The sequence below is a fragment of the Rhinopithecus bieti genome, unplaced genomic scaffold (genome assembly GCF_001698545.2).
Source record: "Rhinopithecus bieti isolate Rb0 unplaced genomic scaffold, ASM169854v2 scaffold_11919, whole genome shotgun sequence".
Taxonomy (NCBI): domain Eukaryota; kingdom Metazoa; phylum Chordata; class Mammalia; order Primates; family Cercopithecidae; genus Rhinopithecus; species Rhinopithecus bieti.
The window spans coordinates 556,943-578,022 of record NW_016807055.1 but is presented as its reverse complement, the minus strand read 5'-3'; the positions used below and the strand labels follow the sequence as shown (position 1 = coordinate 578,022).

The window sequence follows — 21,080 nt, the reverse complement described above, 5'->3', positions numbered from 1 at the left end:
CAACTACTAAGTGATCACCAACTTGTCTGAAGACAAGAATGACCTTGAATGCTTTTTATAAAACAGGATTTGTTTTTAATTTTTAAATTTTCTTTCTTCATTTTACCTTAAGTTCTGGGATACAAGTACAGAATGTGTAGGTTTGTTAAATAGGTATATGTGTGCCATAGTGGTTTGCTACACCTGTCAACCCATCATCTAGGTTTTAAGACCCACATGCATTAGCTATTTGTCCTAATGCTCTCCCTCCCCTAGCCCCCCAGCCCATCCTAATAGGCCCTGGTGTGTGATGTTCCCCTCCCTGTGTCCATGTGTTCTCATTGTTCAGTTCCCACTTACAAACAAGAACATGTGGTGTTTGGTTTTCTGCTCCTTTGTTAGTTTGCTGAGCATGATGGCTTCCACCTTCATCCATGACCCTGCAAAGGACACAGTCTCATTCCTTTTTATGGCTGCATAGTATTCTATGGTGTATATGTACCACATTTTCCTTATCCAGCCTATCATTGATGGGCATTTGGGTTGGTTCCATGTCTTTGCTATTGTAAACATACATGTGCATGTATTTTTATAGTAGAACGATTTATAGTCCTTTGGTTGTATACCCAGTTATGAGATTGCCGGGTCAAATGGTATTTCTGGTTCTAGATCCTTGAGGAATCACCACACTATCTTCCACAATAGTTGAACTAATTTACACTCCCACCAACAGTGTAAAAGCATTCCTATTTCTCCACAGCTTCACCAGCATCTATTGTTTCTTGACTTTTTAATAAATCACCATTCTGACTGGCATGAGATGATATCTCAATGTGGTTTTGATTTGCATTTCTCTAATGATCAGTGATGATGAGCTTTTTTCATATGTTTGTTGGCCACATAAATGTCTTCTTTTGAGAAGTGTCTGTTCATATGCTTCACCCACTTTTGACAGGGTTGTTTGTTTTTTTCTTGTAAATTTGTTTAAGTTCCTTATAGATTCTGAATATTAGACCTTTGTCAGATGGGTAGATTACAAAATTTTTTCTNACAGCTTCACCAGCATCTATTGTTTCTTGACTTTTTAATAAATCACTATTCTGACTGGCATGAGATGATATCTCAATGTGGTTTTGATTTGCATTTCTCTAATGATCAGTGATGATGAGCTTTTTTCATATGTTTGTTGGCCACATAAATGTCTTCTTTTGAGAAGTGTCTGTTCATATGCTTCACCCACTTTTTGACAGGGTTGTTTGTTTTTTTCTTGTAAATTTGTTTAAGTTCCTTATAGATTCTGAATATTAGACCTTTGTCAGATGGGTAGATTACAAAAATTTTTTCTCTCATTCTGCAGGTTGCCTTTTCATGCTAATGATAGTTTCCTTTGCTGTGCAGAAGCTCTTTAGTTTAATTAGATCCCATTTGTCAATTTTGGCTTTTGTTGCAATTGCTTTTGGTGTTTTAGTCATGAAGTCTTTGCCCATGTCTATGTCCTGAGTGGTATTGCCTAGGTTTTCTTCTAGTTTCATGATTTTGGATTTTACATTTAAATCTTTAATCCATCTTGAGTTAATTTTTATATGAGGTGTAAGGAAGGGGTCCAGTTTCAGTTTTCTGCATATGGCTAGCCAGTTTTCCCAACACCATTTATTAAATAGCGAATCCTTTCCCCATTGCTTGTGTGTGTCACATTTGTCAAAGATCAGGTGGTTGTAGATATGTGGTGTTATTTCTGAGGCCTCTGTTCTGTTCCGTTGGTCTATTGGTCTGTTTACAAAACAGACTCTTAAGCATCAACCCAGATCGACTGGCTTGGAATTTCCAGGGAAGAGGCCTGGTTATCTGCATGTTTACAGACCTATTAGATTTGTGGGACCTTGGAGTTCCCTTGTACAGTTACTCAATTAACATATCCCTCCTCTCATGTTGCCTCTACCTGCTAAGCCCTTATTCCCAGCCAGGCCCATCACCATCCACCCACTGCTATTATAACATAAGCAGGACCTGTGCTGGGGGTGTGGATGGAGGAGAGAGACTCTATTGCTTTATTTGTGCAGCATGGAGTTCAGTGGTTCTCACAATGTTTTTGTGAAGTACTGTGAAGAATACAGCTTGTCTACTTGACATTTGTATCATGACATAAATGGCTGTTTTCCAGAAGGATTATTTTTTCCATGCAGCTTGTACCTAATGCAGCCCCAGGCACCCAATAGATACTTAAAATACATTAGTTGCTTAAATGGTTAAGAATTCAGTCTCTATGGTGTAAACCCAGGAGGCGGAGCTTGCAGTGAGCTGAGATCCGGCCACTGTACTCCAGCCTGGGTGACAGAGGGAGACTCCGTCTCAAAAAAAAAAAAAAAAAAAAAAGAATTCAGTCTCTGGACCCACACTGCCTGGGTTCAAATTCCTATCATCTGTGCCCAGTTTCCAAATCTATAAAATAGGGATATTAATAGTACTTACCTAATAGGATTGTTAATGAGAATTAAATGAGCTAATTCATGCAAAGCACTGACATATAGTAAGCACTTAATAAATATTAGCTTTTTAACAAAATACAAGCCAAAAACCATTGCTTAGGAGAGAAAATGATGTTAGTGCCTCCTGTAAATAGGCCTCTAAGCTGGTGCTCCTCTAGGAATCACAAAGCTGCAAATCACATCCTCCCTGGCCACCAGGGCTTCACGAGGGTCTCTGAGCAGAGAGGTATGATGGGGGCAGAAGCCCAGCAGCTGTGATAAGGTTGTTTCTGATCTTCCTACCCTTGGGGTGGGGGAGGAGGAAAACAAGGGAACAATGAACAGAAAGCAAAAGACAGCAGGGAGGAAATGTGTGAGGAAGAAACACGTCACTGTGACTTGTCCTGGAATTTTCTGCTTCTGTTCTTGTGTTTTGGGAAGTCTGGAGGAGACTTGAAAATCATTCACCTCCCCACCCTGAGGATGGCTTAGTAGCAGACAGGCCATGAAAGCTTTTCGCTGATGGCTCTGAAGGTCTCTCCAGGGCAGGAAAGCAAGGATGTTGCTTCACTGGGCTGCTGAAGGCCTGCCTGGGGGCTCTGAGTAGAGAGTATAGGCCCCTCCCAGGAGGGCGGCCCAAGCACCATGCTGGCATTTCTGTGGACCATGGTCTGGTGTCTCAGACCCTCTCCACAATGACGACTGCAATCTCATTCACCCCATACATACGTTCTGTCTTTCCTCTGATCCCCTCCCCTTAGCAGGAGGAAATAAATGGAAGTCAGACGGCCCGGTTAGAAGGGAGGCGGTGGAGTAGGAAAATAGATGATGGTGGTTTGGAGAGCCTCACGTCACGCATGGGGAGACATTCATTCCCATGGGCCTTGCAATCACCCTCTTCTCCAAATCTGAGGACACAGGACAAATGGGTCCCATACAGGCAAATATCTTTTTTTGTTGTTGTTTTTGTTTTGTTTTGTTTTGAGACAGCGTCTCGCTCTGTCACCCAGGCTGGAGTGCAGTGGCCGGATCTCAGCTCACTGCAAGCTCCGCCTCCCAGGTTTATGCCATTCTCCTGCCTCAGCCTCCCGAGTAACTAGGACTACGGGAGCCCGCCACCTCGCCCGGCTAGTTTTTTGTATTTTTTAGTAGAAACGGAGTTTCACCGTGTTAGCCAGGATGGTCTCGATCTCCTGACCTCGTGCTCCGCCCGTCTCGGCCTCCCAAAGTGCTGGGATTACAGGCTTGAGCCACCGCGCCCGGCCTCAGGCAAATATCTTAAACTGGTGTGTGTATTCATTTGTAGTTCTAATTTATATGTGTCTTTATTCACATCTATTTTGCTTCTGGAGAAAAGCACAATTAGAAAAATTACTACATTATTCTTCTTATTGCCCTTCAGTTAAAACAAACATACACATCCCTCCCCTTTGTATTTTTTGTTTAGTAAAAGATTAGGCCTGGCACAGATGAAGTACTATTCAGAGTTCACAGTGTATTTTCATTTCATAATACATTTGATTTTCAGGTCTTGAATTTCACATCAGGAAGCTGAATTCAGCCAAATTTTAATACAAAAATACCTCTGATCAAGGCATAAAATTGTACTTTAATCAGTAACCACTGTATTTCTCTAAGCTGTGAAAAAACATGTGTTCATTAACTGCTTTTTCCTCTGCTGTCAGCACAGTCAATACACGTGCATAACTCCTTATTATCTACGTGGTGATTATCTTGCTGATGAATTCTCAAAGGCCAGAGTTTTGGACTATTTTTTCTCTGCACCTTGCATGTTCCTGGCCATGTGTCACCACCACCCAAACAGAATGGACTCAGGGAACGTATTTTTCAAGATAACCTAAGAAAAAATAGGATTAAGAAGATAAAACTGCTGATCATGTAATGTGCTTTAGAGTCAGATGTATAAATATTTGCGAATTATCTGTCCTGTTGCTTTCTTCTATTAATTTATTGACTCTAGATGTGCATTGGAAGGCTAGGTAGATATCAGGGGATTGTGAGAAAGAGCACAGAAGTCTACATCACACAAACAATCATATTTCAAGGGCCATGAACTAGATCCTAAGTAACTCATAGGCAATGACCTCATTTCATGCCTCTAGCCTCTAAGAAACATATAACTGGCCTGAAGAAGGAAAATGTGGGCAAGGGGTAGGCTGGGGTCATAGGTGGAGGTCCAAATAGTAATCAGTGGAGCTCATAGGATGGACTGATATTGAACCTGCTATGAGCCAGCCACCTGCTGGGCACTTTTACATTTCATCTCATGCAATACTCCCAATTACCTGCCTAGTAAGCATAGTTGTCATTTTACAGAATTAAAAACAGAGACTCAAAGAGGTTGACAGTCTAACATAATACAACAGCTAAATGGGGGATCTGGAATTCTAATCCAGAGCTGGCTGACTCTGATGAGAAAGCTCTTTCTGCTATCATATGCAGCCCACCTTAATAGGGGCTCAGTAAGTATTGTCTGGATAAATTATATAATGAATCCAATGAAGGCAGACATTATTTTGTAATATGCAGCATAATGGGCACTATTATGATTAGATTTTTCTGCTTGAAAGTAGGAAACCAAAAAGATGTGAATTCATTCAGTCATTCATGCATTTGCATGGATTGAACTACCCACATTTGAATAAATGCTGTTAATCCTTGATTCCTTGAAAGCTCACATGGGAGAGATAAGTGTGTCGTTAAATAACGCCATAATAGTGGTATCTCAGAGGACTGGCAGAACATAATTCAATCTGATAGAGCAGAAACAGATTGTACAAATCCAATTCAAAACATTATAAATCCTCTAAGCACTGTCAATTCTTCCTCCAAATTATCTCTGAAATTCCTCCTTCTTCCCCATTTATGGCCTCTGTTTACAGAAGCCTGTACTGTCTCTCTTAGCTGGTTGCCAGGCCTCCAGTCTCTTGCTGTTCAGCTCCCAACTGCTTCCAGCAAGATCTTTCTAAAGCCCCAGGCTTGCCATGACTTAGCGCCCACAGCTCCACAGTGACTCCTCATTGCTGTTAAGGTAAAGGACTTCCCAGTCTATCCCTTCATACTTCTTCCATGTTCTATGGGACTGCCCCAGGCTTCCCACCTGGTACCACAGAACCTTTCCATCCTTCCCCCATTTGACTGACTGGTCAACACCCACACCCACGCTTCGGGACTCAGGTTCTATGTTTCGGGCCTTCTTCTATGCACCATTCCCTTCCCTGTAGCCCTTGATCATGATTTGTTTATACATTTCTGCACCTTCATGGCCCTGAACCCCTCAAGGGCCGAAACTGCCTTACTTTTCTTTTTGACTTCCCAACTTACCTTAGTGGAGCTGTAGTCACATAGAGTAGACACTCATAACTGATGCTCTTAGCTTCCAGCTAAGCAAGGAAGAAAGTTTCAGGCAGGAGGAAGAGCATAAGCAAAGCGCAGAGGTGTGAAGCTCAAGAGAAGTGGACGGGCTGGGCAGAGGTGTGGCTGCAGCATCAGGGGAGAAGCAGTGGTGCCTGGAGTCAGCCGGTATGGCTTGCAAAACCTTCATCCTATGGGTGAAAGGACACCATCTCTTGCACCAGTGGGCCCTGTGATTGGAGGCAACATGGCTGTTTCACTGCCTGAAAACTGAGGATGATAACCCGAACTGCAGTTCAAGTGGCATTCACTGGTGTGGCTAAAATGGGTGTTTGTGGCCAGAATGTGGTCTGATTGGTCAGTGCCCAGCTCTGTTGATGATCAAATGTTTTGAATATAGTAGCACCCATGTGCCTAAGTTGTTGGGATGGTTCAACAAGAAACTTTGAGAGCTCAAGTGCCCTGCAGTTGTCAGCCAGGTGATTCTCTTCCTTTGGACCCAGTTAGACACAGGCATTACCTAGTGGCTTTGCCCCAGTGTGAATCTTTGTGCTCCAACTCAATCTTTTTATTTGTTTCATTATTGTATTTAATTTGTTTATTTTAGAGACAGACATTTTTTAACAGCTGTGCATTTCCTGTCCCTTTGTTTTCCAGTCGTCATGTGTTTCCTTACTCTCTGTGGGTGAATGTTTCAGATGTCTATTTGCGGTGCCCCGCATGCAAGATAAAATTTATAACAGTGCCTTCGGCCTCTGACTCGCCATTCCAACCAACACAGCCCAAGGCTATTTTATCCAGTGGCTTTTTCCATGTCGTGGGAAATAAATCTTGAATGTTACTGTTTAGATTTGCCAGGAAACTCTTTCTGGGATGTTTGCCCACATCCACTGGCATTTCTCAAAAGGAACCCCAGGTGTCTACCTTGACACCAGCAGGGCCACTTGAGCCCTCCACTGGCATTCATCGTCCACTTTGTTCTCAGCCTGAGTTTAGGAGTTACAGATGTGAGAGGAGGGATTATACAGCCAACATCTCTAAGGGGGAAGTGGCTCCCTTACCCTCGAAGACCTCACTCCTAGCACATCCTGGATGTATTAGTCAAAACATGTCCTCTTATGCCATGTCAGCACAGGGTTGCTCCCCACTTTGATCATCAAGTTTAAACAAAAAGAAAGATTTTCTTTCTTTCTGTGCCTCCACTGGACATCGTTTTCCACCTAACAGATAATTTAATGTATCTATGACCGAATGTGTTTGAATTAGAGACAGAGAGGTCACAGTGAAAGAAGGAAGCCTGCTGCTACTGCAGCTTGTCCTCCCAAGGAGGTGTTTGATTTAGCTGTGTAAACAAATGACTGCATTCTCCAGAGGTCCTGAACACAGCTGCCTGCGCTGGAGAGGGCTCAAACCTCTTCCACCAGGGTGGACTCTGCTTCCTGGTGAGTGCCAGCAAAACAACCAACAAAGAGCTGTAGGACTTGAGTGGGCTTCAAATGGTGGTGGTCCTGCCACTTGGGCTCAGCCACAGCAGTTAGGAAACTAAGGGGAAGAAGGAAAGCCCTTTTCTTGCTTTATTGCCATTGGCTGTCATAGAGCATTATCAAAGAGGTTCTCTTTGAGATTCTGAGCTCTGGCTATAACATCTGCCCAGAATCTGCCTCTGAGGCCTTAACACACTGTGTTTTTATTCAACAAAGATGCCCTTTGATTTCTTTTCCCACTAGTGGTGCTAGGTTTGAGCACCTTACACTGGCCAGTTCTTGTCTACCTACATTCTTCCCTAACATTCATGATTGCATAGTTACTCTTAGTGTAGAAGCAGATAGCTTTTACACGTAGACTCCATGGCCTTAGCCTCATAGAACCTACTATGTTCTAACTTACGAGCTAATCAGATCAAATATATCAAAATCAGAAACCTCTGCTGAGAGTTTATTCATTCATCTCTGTCTCCCAGACATACTTATGCACACATGTGCACTAATATACATGTCCATTAGCCGAGATTTTGACTTCAGGGATCAAAGCAAGTACCAATAGGGAATGAGGTCACTTGCTGCAAGGCAGGTGGCTTCCCCATGAGAATACAAGGCTACCTCGTGACTCATACTTCAGAGGGTGACCCAGGAACATCTGATTCATGTCCAAAGCAGCTTCTACAATTGCTCTACCTTGACCTTGGGAAGATGTGGGGAGGATGACATTCAGGATTAGCTTTATAAGGCCTTCCTGTGGGCAGAGTTGTCTGACTTTCACCTAATGACCGACAAGCAGCTAGCGAGCATCAGTGGGTGAGGACCTACCCCCTCTCACCTCCCCTACTGCCCAGCTGGGACATGGGCTTTGGCATCTGTCCATAGCATTGTTCTAACCAGATGAGGTGTTATGGATCAGCTCAGGATGGGATATGTTCCCAGACATATTATTTAAAGAAAATAGCTCCCTTCCTCCCCTGATAAACAGCTGTCATGGCTAAAAGGTAACCTGGCTGGGGCTTAAAAGTCTGTTGACTTTCAAGATATTTTGCAAAACAGTCATAAAAATGGTATTTATCAGGTCCTCACTATTTGTGAGACGGTTTGGTATACTATAGTGGTTAAAAACACAGAATCTCTCCAGAGGAGGTTTACTTTGCTTAGTCGTGCCTCCTAAGTGAACTTGGACCTCATAAGGTTGTTGTGAAAATGAAATGAGTGAATATGAGTAAAGTCCTTGGGCCAGTTTTGGCCACGTAGTAAGCCTTCAGTAAGCATCTGCTTTTATTCCTACAGGGAGGCACTTGTAAGCCTTCACAAACACCACCTCATGTGATGCTTAGAAGACACCTATGAGATAGGGCATAGCTCAATGTTGTAGGTAAGGAAACAGAAGCCACACAATTAGGAAATGGCAACAGGTCTGTTAGACTCTTAAACACTATGCTACACCAATTTGCAAGACAAGGAAGACAAAGCACCTTTGAAAATGGGTCAGATGTTTTAGGGTAAATGAGCATTTGAGAATCTTTTAAGCTTTTTTCCCTCTAGAGATTATCAAGGTATCAATCTAGGGGGATGCATCAGGAAACATGACTATGAATCAGCTGCCTGATAAACCAGCCAGGATGGAGCCCACGTCATCACAGGAGTCAGCAATGCCACTGAAAACATCAGCTGCTTATTCCTGTATAGATTTCCCCTTAAGACATGAAAGGGGAGTTCAAAGAGAATGGGCCAGATAGCTCTGAGAGTCATCTTACTAAAATGTATTTATTTTTACTAGTTTTTTTGTTTTAAGAGTTATACTGTCATTAGCACCGTAGCAAAAATTCATGTTTTATTAATTTCTGCTAGTTTATCATGTGATTCTAAGGTAGGATGCAGAGTTATATTCAAAACACACAAACCAGCTCAACTCAGTAAACATATATCAAGGTCCTATCGTGACAAAATGCCATTCCAGAGACCACGGTGAACAAGTCGTGGCCCCAGCCTCAAGGAATTTACTGTCTCTGGAATTGTGCTGGCCAATACAGTAACCAGCAGCCACACAGGGCTATTTAAATTTAAATTAATTAAAAGTAAAAACACAATGCCTCAGATGCATTAACCACATTTTCAGTGTTCAGTAGATATTTGTGGCTTCTGCCTGCCATATTGGACAGGGCAGATATAGAACAATTCCATCACTGCAGGAAGTTCTACTGAACAGGGCTGCTCTGGGCAGAAGATCTTCTTGTTCAGGGATGTTACACTCCACCTTGTGGCTAGGGTGTGGCTTATCCTCAGAGTAACGATAGGGAACAGTGGCACTCTGCAGGCTCAGCACTGAAGATATGGATGCAGGCTCTGCTTCTGACCTAGATTGACCCTGGGCAAGGCCCTTTGCTCCTCTGATCCCAATTCTTCACCAGCCAAGTAAGAACATCAGACCACAAGCCCTCTAGGGCTCTGTCCAAATGCCCCATGGCTGAGTGAACTGGTAGAACATTCTATGTGTGTGTCACAACATGAAGAGCAAAGACTTTCATCTCCCCAAATAATTTTGTTTTTCATTTTAGGAATTAAATTTCAGATTCACTCTAATTGCCAACACTAAACTTCTCTATATGCAGTTCTAAACTTGGCAAACCAATAAAATGAGATTATTTTACTACTTATCTTTGTAGAACATTGAGGTCTCCCTAAAGCTAATTTAAATGCATATTTTTAAAATGTGTTCTAGCAGTTCAGTTCAGGAGCCCCCTGGCCCAAGCATCACACTGTCAATCCTTTGTCCTCGAGCAGTATGGTCGGGTGGGTTAAGTATTTGACAAACACTGTGTGCCAGGCCCATAGTCGGGGACTGTGCTAACAGTCTACATATTAGATCCCACCTACCCTCGCCCTCAACAGACCTAAGCTATTAATCAAATAGCAAATCTTACATTATTTCTGTCCAGAAGAAACGAACACTTATTGAGAACTTTTGGGGTATGACCTGTTTAAGTCCTACATCTCATTTAAGGACTGGTCAATGTTAGGCTGGGCAATGCCTGTTTGTGAGAGAATCACTGCCTAAAGAAAATTCGCCATTTCCCTTAGCTCTATGGTGGGTGACTACACATACTGGTATTTTTTAAAGAAACACCAATTCCATTTCCTTTTAACATAATTATTAATATCTCATTAGCATGGTGTCACTTAAGCCTGGGCCCAAAGAAATACCAGTTCCATTTCCTTTTAAGATAATTATTAATATCTCATCAGCGTGGTGTCACTTAAGCCTGGGCCCTTTAGAATTTTTCATGTACCTGTGTTCCTCTGCCCATATCTGCTGGAACACTAATAGTTTTCTTTGTTTTCTTCCTTTTTATCTAGAAGACTAAGAACATTACATGGGACCCATCCCCAGGGCATGGAGGCTGAGGTGGGACAGTTTAGTTCAGGAGGCCCAAGAAGTGTGGGTGTGCGGCCCCTTGTTCAAACACAGCCTCTGAATTGCCAGAGGCTTCCAGTGCATGCTCTGAGGCGCAGGTGGGACTCGGGAGTCAGGGGTTTTGGTGAATGAGTTGGGTTTGCCTGCTTCTTCCCAGTGCAATGGAGCTTGGTTCTGTGGTCAGGTCCTTATATTCTGTCCATCTTTCTCATTTCTTTCTTTCTTGGGTAATAGTTGTGGACTCAAGTGAACTGGGGTTTGATACCTACTCTACCACCCTGGGGGACTCACTCAGCCTCCTTGAACCTAAGTTCCTGGGCTGCCAAGTGAGGATAAGTAGTAATTGCTGATCCGCCTACTTGACAAGACAGTAGTGAGGGCGCTGAGTGCCAGGCTGTGGATCCAGCCTTTCCCACAGTTCCTGGTGTAGCAGTAAGAACTCTGGGCCTGCAGGTGAAATTGGAGAGGGAGTCCCAGCTCTGCCACTGTCTCTCTGTGTGACCTCAGGGAGGTCTTCTCAACAAAATAAGATATTTTATAAAGCTCAATTTCCTCTTCAGTAAAATGAGGATTCCAGGTAACTGACAGATAGTTTGTGGCGATGAATCTGTTCCTTAAAGCCTGCAGTACGTCAATAGCCCAGTCTTCCTGCTTGCTTTCCCCCTTCTCCACTACCGGTGATCACAGTCTGATCCCATAGGTGATATCCCTGCTTAAAACCCTGCATTAGCTCCTATGGCTCTTTAAGGCTTGCCCAGAACTCCCCTGGTCTTAGCACTGAAAGCACGTGTCTGGGGAAGCCCTGCGTTCACACTACTGAGTCCCACAGAGCAAACCGTCTGGTCCCACCCTCCTTTCTAGTGCTGCTGTCACACTCACCTCCCTTGACCCTACACTCCCTTCGTGCCTTGCAATTACCTGGGGAGCTTTTTACAAGATATGGATGCCCTGGCCCTGCCACTAGAGATTCTGATTTAATTGTTTGGGGTAGGGCCTGGCATAGGTATCTTTTAAAGCTCCCCAGTGGTTCTAAAGCACAGCCACAGATGGGAACCACTGCTCTATTCCTGTAGGTCCCCAGGTACCTCATGTGCTGTTCCCTGTGCCTGAGCTGACCTTTCCCCCACTTTCCTCTCTTCAGCTAATTCCTGCTTATCCTCCTACTCAGGAGTCTCTTCCTCCAGGCAGCCTTCCCTGATACCTCCAGGAAGACTTAGCTGCGTCCCTCCACTGGGCTTCCCCAGTACACTGGGCTTGCTTTCATTAGAACCTGATCCTTCACATTATGGTTGTTGGTTTACTCCAATCCTCTCCGTCATTAGCTCTCAACTTTCTTTTAGGAAGAGATGTTTATCTTTCCTTCTTGTATTCCTAGAGTTGACCAGGCTCTGGCACATTGCAGACTCTCAGTATGCATTCAGGGAACAACTTAATCAAGACACCACCATCTGACCTCTTGTGAGTTACACGCTAAGAAAGAAATGTCGACACCAATAGCCCTCGCAATGATAGGAAGAAGAGGTTAAAGGAAATAGATGCAAGTAACAATATAAGTGCTTTAACAAATCTATACAAGAGGACAACCCTCATATTCAAATTTTTAAACATTCTTAGTTCTGCTCTTTTGTGGGTAACGGTTTTTTTTTCCTCTTCCAGGAGAAGAAAAGGGGCATATTGTAGAAATTCCTCCTCCCCCGGCATTACTTATCACACAATTGTAATTGGAAGTGATTTCCCTGACTAAGTCATTTTGGCTGTCTGTTATTTTCTCTCTTCCTCCTTGCTCTTCCCTCAGCTGGCCATCCTGCGTGTTTGGAGAGAGCCAGAAAGGTTCAGTGCTAGGAATGTTTCTCTCTCTTTAAAGCTCTTTAATCGTCAGTCTTTCTGATCTTCAAAGCAAGCTGTAGCCAGTGTGACCCCACTCCCTCGCCTCCCCATGCTGGGGAGTAAAAGCCTGGAGTATTTTTGTCATTTTGAGGACTTGCATATTTGGACAGCCTTGGACATCTGGAAAGTGTGGTCCTCACTAGCTCTGCAGGGATAAGAGCACGTCAGCGTTTCCAAGCTCTCTTGCACCCCTACATCTGGACACACTGAAAACTGAACACCAGACTCTGGAGTTAAGCAAACATTAAGTTAGGCCTCCTTGCATTTGACTATTTCCTGGGGCAGCAGCCCTTATCCTCTGCCTTTTTGTGTGTGCAGTTGAGTCTTTGCAGTTGGCCTCCTCAAACTCTCTCAACTTTGTGACTCTCTGCAGTGCTTGGTCCTGGATAAGTTTGAAAGCTACAATGATGAAACTCAGCTCACCCAACGTGCCCTGTCTCTACTGGAGGAAAACAGGTTCTGGGCCGGAGTGGTGTTCCCTGACATGTATCCCTGGACCAACTCTCTACCACCCCACGTGAAGTATAAGATCCGAATGGACATAGACGTGGTGGAGAAAACCAATAAGATTAAAGACAGGTGATGTTTCAGGAAGGGCTCGCTGTGTTTCTCCAAAGTCAGTGGGAAATTACATTTGGTAGCGAGAAAGGGACTGAGACTGGACTTGGCCTATAAATCAATAAAATTAAGTTAAATTAAAAAAAGGATATTTTATAAAGCTCAACAAAGAGTCCTTGAATGAAAGCAATTACAGAGTTACGTTGTGGCTAATATTCAAAACTGAGATTTAAACTGAGGACTAGGCGACTAGGCAGTAGAATTAGATCCTTTGGAAACATTTAAGAGAAAGGTTTGGCCGGGCGCGGTGGCTCAAGCCTGTAATCCCAGCACTTTGGGAGGCCGAGACAGGCGGATCACGAGGTCAGGAGATCGAGACCATCCTGGCTAACACGGTGAAACCCCGTCTCTACTAAAATACAAAAAACTAGCCGGGCGAGGTGGCGGGCGCCTGTAGTCCCAGCTACTCAGGAGGCTGAGGCAGGAGAATGGCGTGAACCCGGGAGGCGGAGCTTGCAGTGAGCTGAGATCCGGCCACTGCACTCCAGCCTGGGCGACAGAGCGAGACTCCGTCTCAAAAAAAAAAAAAAAAAAAAAAAAGAGAAAGGTTTAAGAGAATGAGTTCCAAGTCACCCTGCGGTCGGGAGGTGTGAGTGAGCTGTCCGAGCCCATTCCCATCCTTTGTCCCTCTGTGTCTTCTCAGGTACTGGGATTCTGGTCCCAGAGCTGATCCTGTGGAAGATTTCCGGTACATCTGGGGTGGGTTTGCCTATCTGCAGGACATGGTTGAACAGGGGATCACAAGGAGCCAGGTGCAGGCAGAGGCTCCAGTTGGAATCTACCTCCAGCAGATGCCCTACCCCTGCTTCGTGGACGATTCGTGAGTCCGATGTTCGCGACCCTCCTCCATGACATGCTAATAGGGGTGCTGGGGTGGGCTGGGGTGGGCTGGGGTGGGCTGGTGTGCTCTCAAGCATTCAGTGTCTTTGGAGAGAGCCCCAGGGACCAGAGCCAAATTGGAGAGCATGGAGCACTGACTGAGGAACCTGCTTCTCCCAAGCTCCAGGCAGGCACAGATGAGTCAGTGCAGTGGTGGGAAAGGGAAAAGAGTTGGTGTTGTGGCTGGAAAAGGGAAGGGGAAAATTAAAGCAAGGGAAGTGAGGCTCGGGGAGGGGACAAATTCCCCCCTATGTAGTATGTTTGGTATGTGGAAGGGTTCTGGTCAGAATGTTTGCCCAATGATTGCCACATCAGCGTTCATTTTGGACTCTGCATGGCCAGTAGGTCTGGTTCCTGGGAGCCCTGGAATAATGCAGCCCCTTCCCTAACTAACTTTTCCATGATGTATGCTCAATGACAAGGCAGAGGAATGTGTTGGATGAGCTCAGGCCCCGCCTCCCTGGACACCCCCATCCCAGGCCTGTGTATCTGTTGACCAGCAGCAAGCCAAGCAAGCAGCCTACTGTTTCGCTGAACATGGATCTGGGGGGTGGTAGAGAAAGGGCCGGGGTGGAGGGTTGGGAGGGCTCATTTGTCATTACAGATGGGGTCAGACACACTACCAAAACAGCAGTAGAGACCTACAATTGAGTTCACCTAAAACTCAGTGTGGACACAGGAAACCCTCTTTTAATAACTGTCCAATGCGTTTTCTAGCCTCAGCTCTACAGAAAACTTGAGATAACAGTGGCCAGTCTGCAGTTAGTTTGGGTTTGGATAATAGGCAGAGCTAGGAAATGGAGCCAGGGGCAAAAGCCCAGGTCCACTTTAGGATCAGAATGGGAGTGGCTCGTGGGGAAGTGAGGTGGGTGTGGGGAGGCAATAGAGAGCTAGGTCATTTGGTGTGGGAGAGTCCTCTGGTGGCCAGTCCCAGAAATGCAGGCTTTACGAATGTATGCTTCCCTTCCTGAAACCCTCCCATGCTGGAACTGGGCCCTTCCAGTGACAATACACAACAGTTTTCAATAGATAATAATCCCAAGGGCTTTACTAGCACATGAAACACAGGGAAAACATGTGTAAAGCTCACAACAAAGTCATTCCAGTATATCAAATCTACCCTGTTTGTCGGGTGGATATACCAGGGTCTAGTCCACCTGTGCATGGCTGCTGATGGAGCCAGTGTCTGTTGGATAACTAATTTATTGATGGATCATTTGCCTTCTGAAAGTGCCAAACTGATTAGTTATTTTGAGTGTCTTTTTGTGTAATTAGAGTTTGACCTACCCGGGCAGACTGTGCTGGGGTGGCTGACCCCTTGGAGAGCCAAGTTATTGATCTTACCACCACCACTTGCCCTTGTCAGTGCTCCACACTCTTGGGTTTCGGTGTCAGCATGTAGCTATCTACTCAGCTCCCATCCTCAGCATCAGTCTGCAGTCTTGTCCTTGCAAGGCCTTAAACAGGGAAGATCTTTCACATAGAGGATATAATTTTGTTGACACATTTCACTTGTAGAGCATTCACCTGGGCTAACCAGAAAGCCAGCTCTCTGCTATAAACAAAAAATAATGCTTCAGGGCTAACGTGGAATGTATTAAAAGATTCCAGCGCATTGAATGTCCAGGGGAGGTTTTCCTGTTTTCATTTCCCTCCATCTGGGCTTTGTTCTCAACACATTCATTCAACAAACATTTATTCTGCATCTACCAGGTACACAACACTCTACTATTCTGCTTCTCTCCTCTTGCTTTAGTTTCATGATCATCCTGAACCGCTGTTTCCCTATCTTCATGGTGCTGGCATGGATCTATTCTGTCTCCATGACTGTGAAGAGCATCGTCTTGGAGAAGGAGTTGAGACTGAAGGAGACCTTGAAAAATCAGGGTGTCTCCAATGCAGTGATTTGGTGTACCTGGTTCCTGGACAGCTTCTCCATCATGTCAATGAGCATCTTCCTCCTGACGATATTCATCATGGTAAGCCAAATGGAGAAGGCCCAGAAAATCTTGAATACTTTGGTTCCTCTCCCCTTTCATCCTGTTCATGTGCCTGTATTAGACATCTGGCCACCAAAGAGAGTGTGACATCTAGCTTCCCAGCCCTTCCTTTTAGCCAAGGTGGGAGACACTCAGAGAGACAAAATCTTCTCAAGGAGCCACTGTATCACAGCATCCTCCCATCTCCCACTTCCTGCCCAGGGGTCCATGGTCCACACAGACTTTCCAGTCCCATTCCATGACCATCTGGAGAACCTGCTATTAGCAGAGCCCTGCACAGTGTAATAGTGTAATTAAACTAGTCTTCTCTTTCCAAACACAGAAGAAATTGGTTCAGGGAGTGTTTTCCTAGGCTTACAATTGTAACTACTGGCTAGAGTTGAAATGGGGAAAGGCTTTTGCCTTTCCAGTAGCAGTAGGGGAGGAGATTTGGATTATTTACTAATCACCATCATGGTCACCTCCTACATGGCTTCACCAAAAAACATTCTGCTACCTGAAAAATCTCCAAGACCTCTCTCTCTTTAAAGGATGGAATTTGGAGTCCATCCTTCCTCAGTGATAAGGAGTTTTTATAGCCACAGGCAGCTTCTGTTGGTCTGTCCTCTGCAAACTTGCAACTCCTCTGAGAGCTAGACTTGGAAATGAAACATTATTTTGCAATATGTTGCTATCCTTCATTTTTAGCTCCTCCACCGTAGATGATTGTTTGTACTTGTTAAATAATAAGGATATAAATTTAGGTCATTTTTTATATTTTATTGGACGGAATTTGGTATAATTTTTAGACTTCAGGCTTTGCAGGCTCTGGAGATGGACGGATTGAGCCTGTTCTACTTCTTTCCCATCATGATATGAAGTGCTGCACCACACTAGGCAGTGTGTGTAGTGACCACAGACTGGCTGAGTGTCTCCCATCCCATGCTGGCCCATATCAGGTACCCATCTGATCCACAAATATTCCATCAGATCCTGTTCAAACAAAACATCTCCAGTTAAGCCAAATCTTGCCCTTTCTCCTTACAGTAAAATGTACTAAATCTGAAGGTTTTGTCTTTTTAGTGTGGCTCTGTGATCCAGTGATCTGTGGCCTTGGTTATGCCCTGTGCTAGAGTCCTAGGATGACAAATGCTAAGGTAGAGGTCATTCTGCTCAAACAACGTGACCCCACCTGGATGTGGCTTTACATTTGCAAAGGGTACCAAAGTTCTAAGAGATGAGGGGAGGAGCTGAGCCCCTTGTCCTCATCTAGGGTTCCCTTGTTCTTTCCCATCCCTCAGTCTGCTCCTTTTCCCGGTACCAACACGTTTGTGTCCTCAGAATTAAAGGAGTAAAAATGTGTAAACATCTGACTAGCAACAGCCATGAGACTTTGCCTGCCTTGTTGATAAGCAGCATTGAGATCTGCCCTCCTAAGAATGGGCCATTAGGTCTTCAAAGCTTTCATGATGTGAGGTAAAAAACGTCCACCAGGAGTTTCATGCACAAAAGGGTTTCTCTTTGTGGGAACTGGAACATTGTTCCAGTGATGACGGAAACAGAGCTTTCCACACCAAAACAGGGTTTTCCTTTGAATGACTCTCCCACCTTTCCCTTGTCTCTTCCTCCCCACCTCAGCAACACAGGAAAGAAGCTGGAAGCAGGGACAATGGGAAGGTCCCTTTGTTATTCAAGCTATTAGAAACAAAAAGAAAAGTGGCCATCAGAGGAAGCCACAGCTGGTGAAACTGTAGGGTCACAGAGTGAGTTACACCTCTGGCTTAAGTCAGTGAAAAGTCCTAGAAGTTTGTGGTCCTAGAAGTCCTAGAAGTTTATGGGACTTTGTTTTGAGCAAGGATAAGAAATTGATTTCAAGGCCGGGCACAGTGGCTCATGCCTGTAATCCCAGCACTTTGGGAGGCCGAGGTAGGTGGATCACCTGAGGTCAGGAGTTCGAGACCAGCCTGACCAACATGGAGAAACCCCGTCTCTACTAAAATACAAAATTAGCTGGGCCTGGTGGCACATGCCTATAATCCCAGCTACTAGGGAGGCTGAGGCAGGAGAATTGCTTGAACCTGGGAGGTGGAGGTTACTGTGAGCCGAGATCGTGCCATTGCACTCCAGCCTGGGCAACGAGAGTGAAACTCCGCCTCAAAAAAAAAAAAAAAAAAAAAAAAAAAATTGATTTCAGGCCTGGCGCAGTGGCTCACGCCTGTAATCCCAACACTTTGGGAGATGGAGGCGGGCAGATCACTTCAGGTCAGGAGTTCCAGACCAGTCTAGCCAACATGGTGAAACCANCTAAAAATACAAAATTAGCTGGGCCTGGTGGCACATGCCTATAATCCCAGCTACTAGGGAGGCTGAGGCAGGAGAATTGCTTGAACCTGGGAGGTGGAGGTTACTGTGAGCCGAGATCGTGCCATTGCACTCCAGCCTGGGCAACGAGAGTGAAACTCCGCCTCAAAAAAAAAAAAAAAAAAAAAAAATTGATTTCAGGCCTGGCGCAGTGGCTCACGCCTGTAATCCCAACACTTTGGGAGATGGAGGCGGGCAGATCACTTCAGGTCAGGAGTTCCAGACCAGTCTAGCCAACATGGTGAAACCACGCCTCTCCTAAAAATACAAAAATTAGCCAGGTGTGGTGGCACATGCCTGTAGTCCCAGCTACTCAGCAGGCTGAGGCAGGAGAATCTCTTGAACCCAGGAGGTGGAGGTCGCAGTGAACCAATATCGTATCACTGCACTCTAGCCTGGGCAACAGAGCAAAGCTCTGTCTAAAAAAAATAAACATAAAAAAGAAATTGATTTCATTCTTCTGAGAATTGCAACAACTACCTTAAAGTGATTCCATCCAAAAGCCACATGTTCAGCCATGGACTTATTTTTATGGAGCTGCGTGTGGGTGACCCACAAAATCAGGAGCTCTGAGTCCTAATCTAGACTTTCATTTAGATTTCCTCAGATTTGGGTTCTAGTTAAGCATGGGTCTCTTCTGTGCCCCGCCCCCCCTTGCCATTTGTTTTGTCTGTTTTCAGTCTGTTCTGTCAGTACCCACAGGCAGGAGAGCAGAAAGGAGAAATGGCAGCCACAGCAGACAAAAGGCACGTTCTTTCCACTCAGCTCTCGCATACCCATCACACATACTACTTCATCGGTCTCTCTTTTCTATGAGAGGAACCCAAAACTCCAGGGAACTACTGCCAATTGATCAGAACACATTTAGGACATGGACCTGTTTGTTCCTTTATGTTCCTGGGAAGAGCACAGGATGAGTTCTATGTACTCATGTGCGTGTTCAGAGAGTAAAGTGCCTCATAGGATGCCTCTAGCAAAGGATAACCAAGAAGGTCTAATACATTTGACAATCTCAGTTTATCCTCTAGTGCAATGGGATAGCAGTTCCCCTAGCGAAAGTTGTTAGTTTGGTCCTATTTTCTACATAGCCAAAGTGGTTGATTCATTGGTTAATGTGAAAGTTACTGAGTACTGCCAGCAGGTGCTAGGAAATGTATTTGTGTGATATTCATGGATGGGGAGGATCAATCCATTTCCAAGTGATTTGGATTAATTACTGACCTTTTCACCTGTGTGGGTAGCAAATCTCAGAAAATCAAGTACAGATGATGGCATCGGGCAGGCCAGGCCCCAGGCAAAACGTTGAAGCTCCTCTGGAGTCCCCTCCCATCTCCCTCTTTTGTTTCCCATATACCTGGTTTATCCAGGGCCCTGGAGATGCTCCAAGATGCCCTACCCAGGTCTTCCTCCCTTGTCCCAGCCATATTTCTCCACATTACCACTCTTCTCACCAAGGATTTGCTTACTTAACACTTAATAAATACTATTAAAAGAGAAACTTAGGCACATTAAAATGTTAAAGAGTTGATTCCAGCAAACTGATTCACAGGAGGCTCCAGATCACAAGTGGTTCAGGGCACCTCTGGGAGGGGTAGGGAAGCAAGACAAAGAAAAACAAAGCAAGTATTTGATTGGTTCACAGGGAAAGTCCCTGATTAGAGGTAGTGGGCAGTCTGTGGTTAGTTAACTTTCTCTGAGCTGGGTTTTGGTTTGCTGATGTAGGAACACAGAATGCTGGGCCCGTTTCAGCCTAACGGTCTCCCAATTAATTTTTTTTTAACATTACTGATGACTGATAGGAGTCTAATGTGTTACTCTTCCCAGGGAAAACGGCATTCCTAGGATTAAAGGAACTCATCGCATGGAGTGTGCATTGTAGAAATTTAGACACTAACAACAGGCTCGTGTGAGAGAGCCCTTTAGGACAGAGTGAGAAGGCGTCCGGACAAGGGCAGGCATTACTGACGCATGGCCTCTTGGTTTCAGCATGGAAGAATCCTACATTACAGCGACCCATTCATCCTCTTCCTGTTCTTGTTGGCTTTCTCCACTGCCACCATCATGCTGTGCCTCCTGCTCAGCACCTTCTTCTCCAAGGCCAGTGTGGCAGCAGCCTGTAGTGGCATCATCTATTTCACCCTCTACCTGCCACACATCCTGTGCTTCGCCTGGCAGGACCGCATGACCGCTGAGCTGAAGAAGGCTGTGGTGAGGCCCTTGGGCTGGCCCCTGTCCTACGACACGTTTCCTCGGAAGGGTCTGTAGCAGTCCTGAAGACCCAGCCTGCCCTCTAAGGGGGTCCACTTTGCCTTTGACCTAAGGTTAAAAGGTTCATGTGAGGCTAAAAGGTACAGGGGCAAAAGTGGGAGGAGTTCTCACCCTGAGCGATGCAACAGTGACTCCTCACCACACCTGCTTGATTCATCTGCCCTGGAAAGTCATTAAAAAACCAGTTCAACTCATGGGTCCCTTGGTTTACTCACAAGAGAGAGCCAGCAGCCCATTTCACTAGTTTTCCTTTCCCATTCTTTGAGAAGAATCAGAAGGGAGGGAGCTCGCCACTTTACTCTCGGTCTAAAGAGATGTTTCCATTAATTACAAGTTTTTGTTTTGCTTCAGAACAAACTTGGAGTATTTC

At 45.0% G+C, this 21,080-nt stretch overlaps 1 protein-coding gene across 2 annotated transcripts in view; it reads left to right on the top strand.

Moving 5' to 3' along the window:
* The window catches only part of ABCA4 (ATP binding cassette subfamily A member 4), a 136,722-nt gene that overhangs the window by 50,556 nt on the left and 65,086 nt on the right, over nt 1-21,080 (top strand). For both annotated transcript variants that reach the window (XM_017879783.1, XM_017879782.1), the window contains exons 12-15: nt 12,979-13,184; nt 13,867-14,043; nt 15,859-16,081; nt 20,429-20,650. In XM_017879783.1, the coding sequence (XP_017735272.1) occupies nt 12,979-13,184; nt 13,867-14,043; nt 15,859-16,081; nt 20,429-20,650 (828 nt within the window). The remainder of the gene's footprint in view (nt 1-12,978; nt 13,185-13,866; nt 14,044-15,858; nt 16,082-20,428; nt 20,651-21,080) is intronic.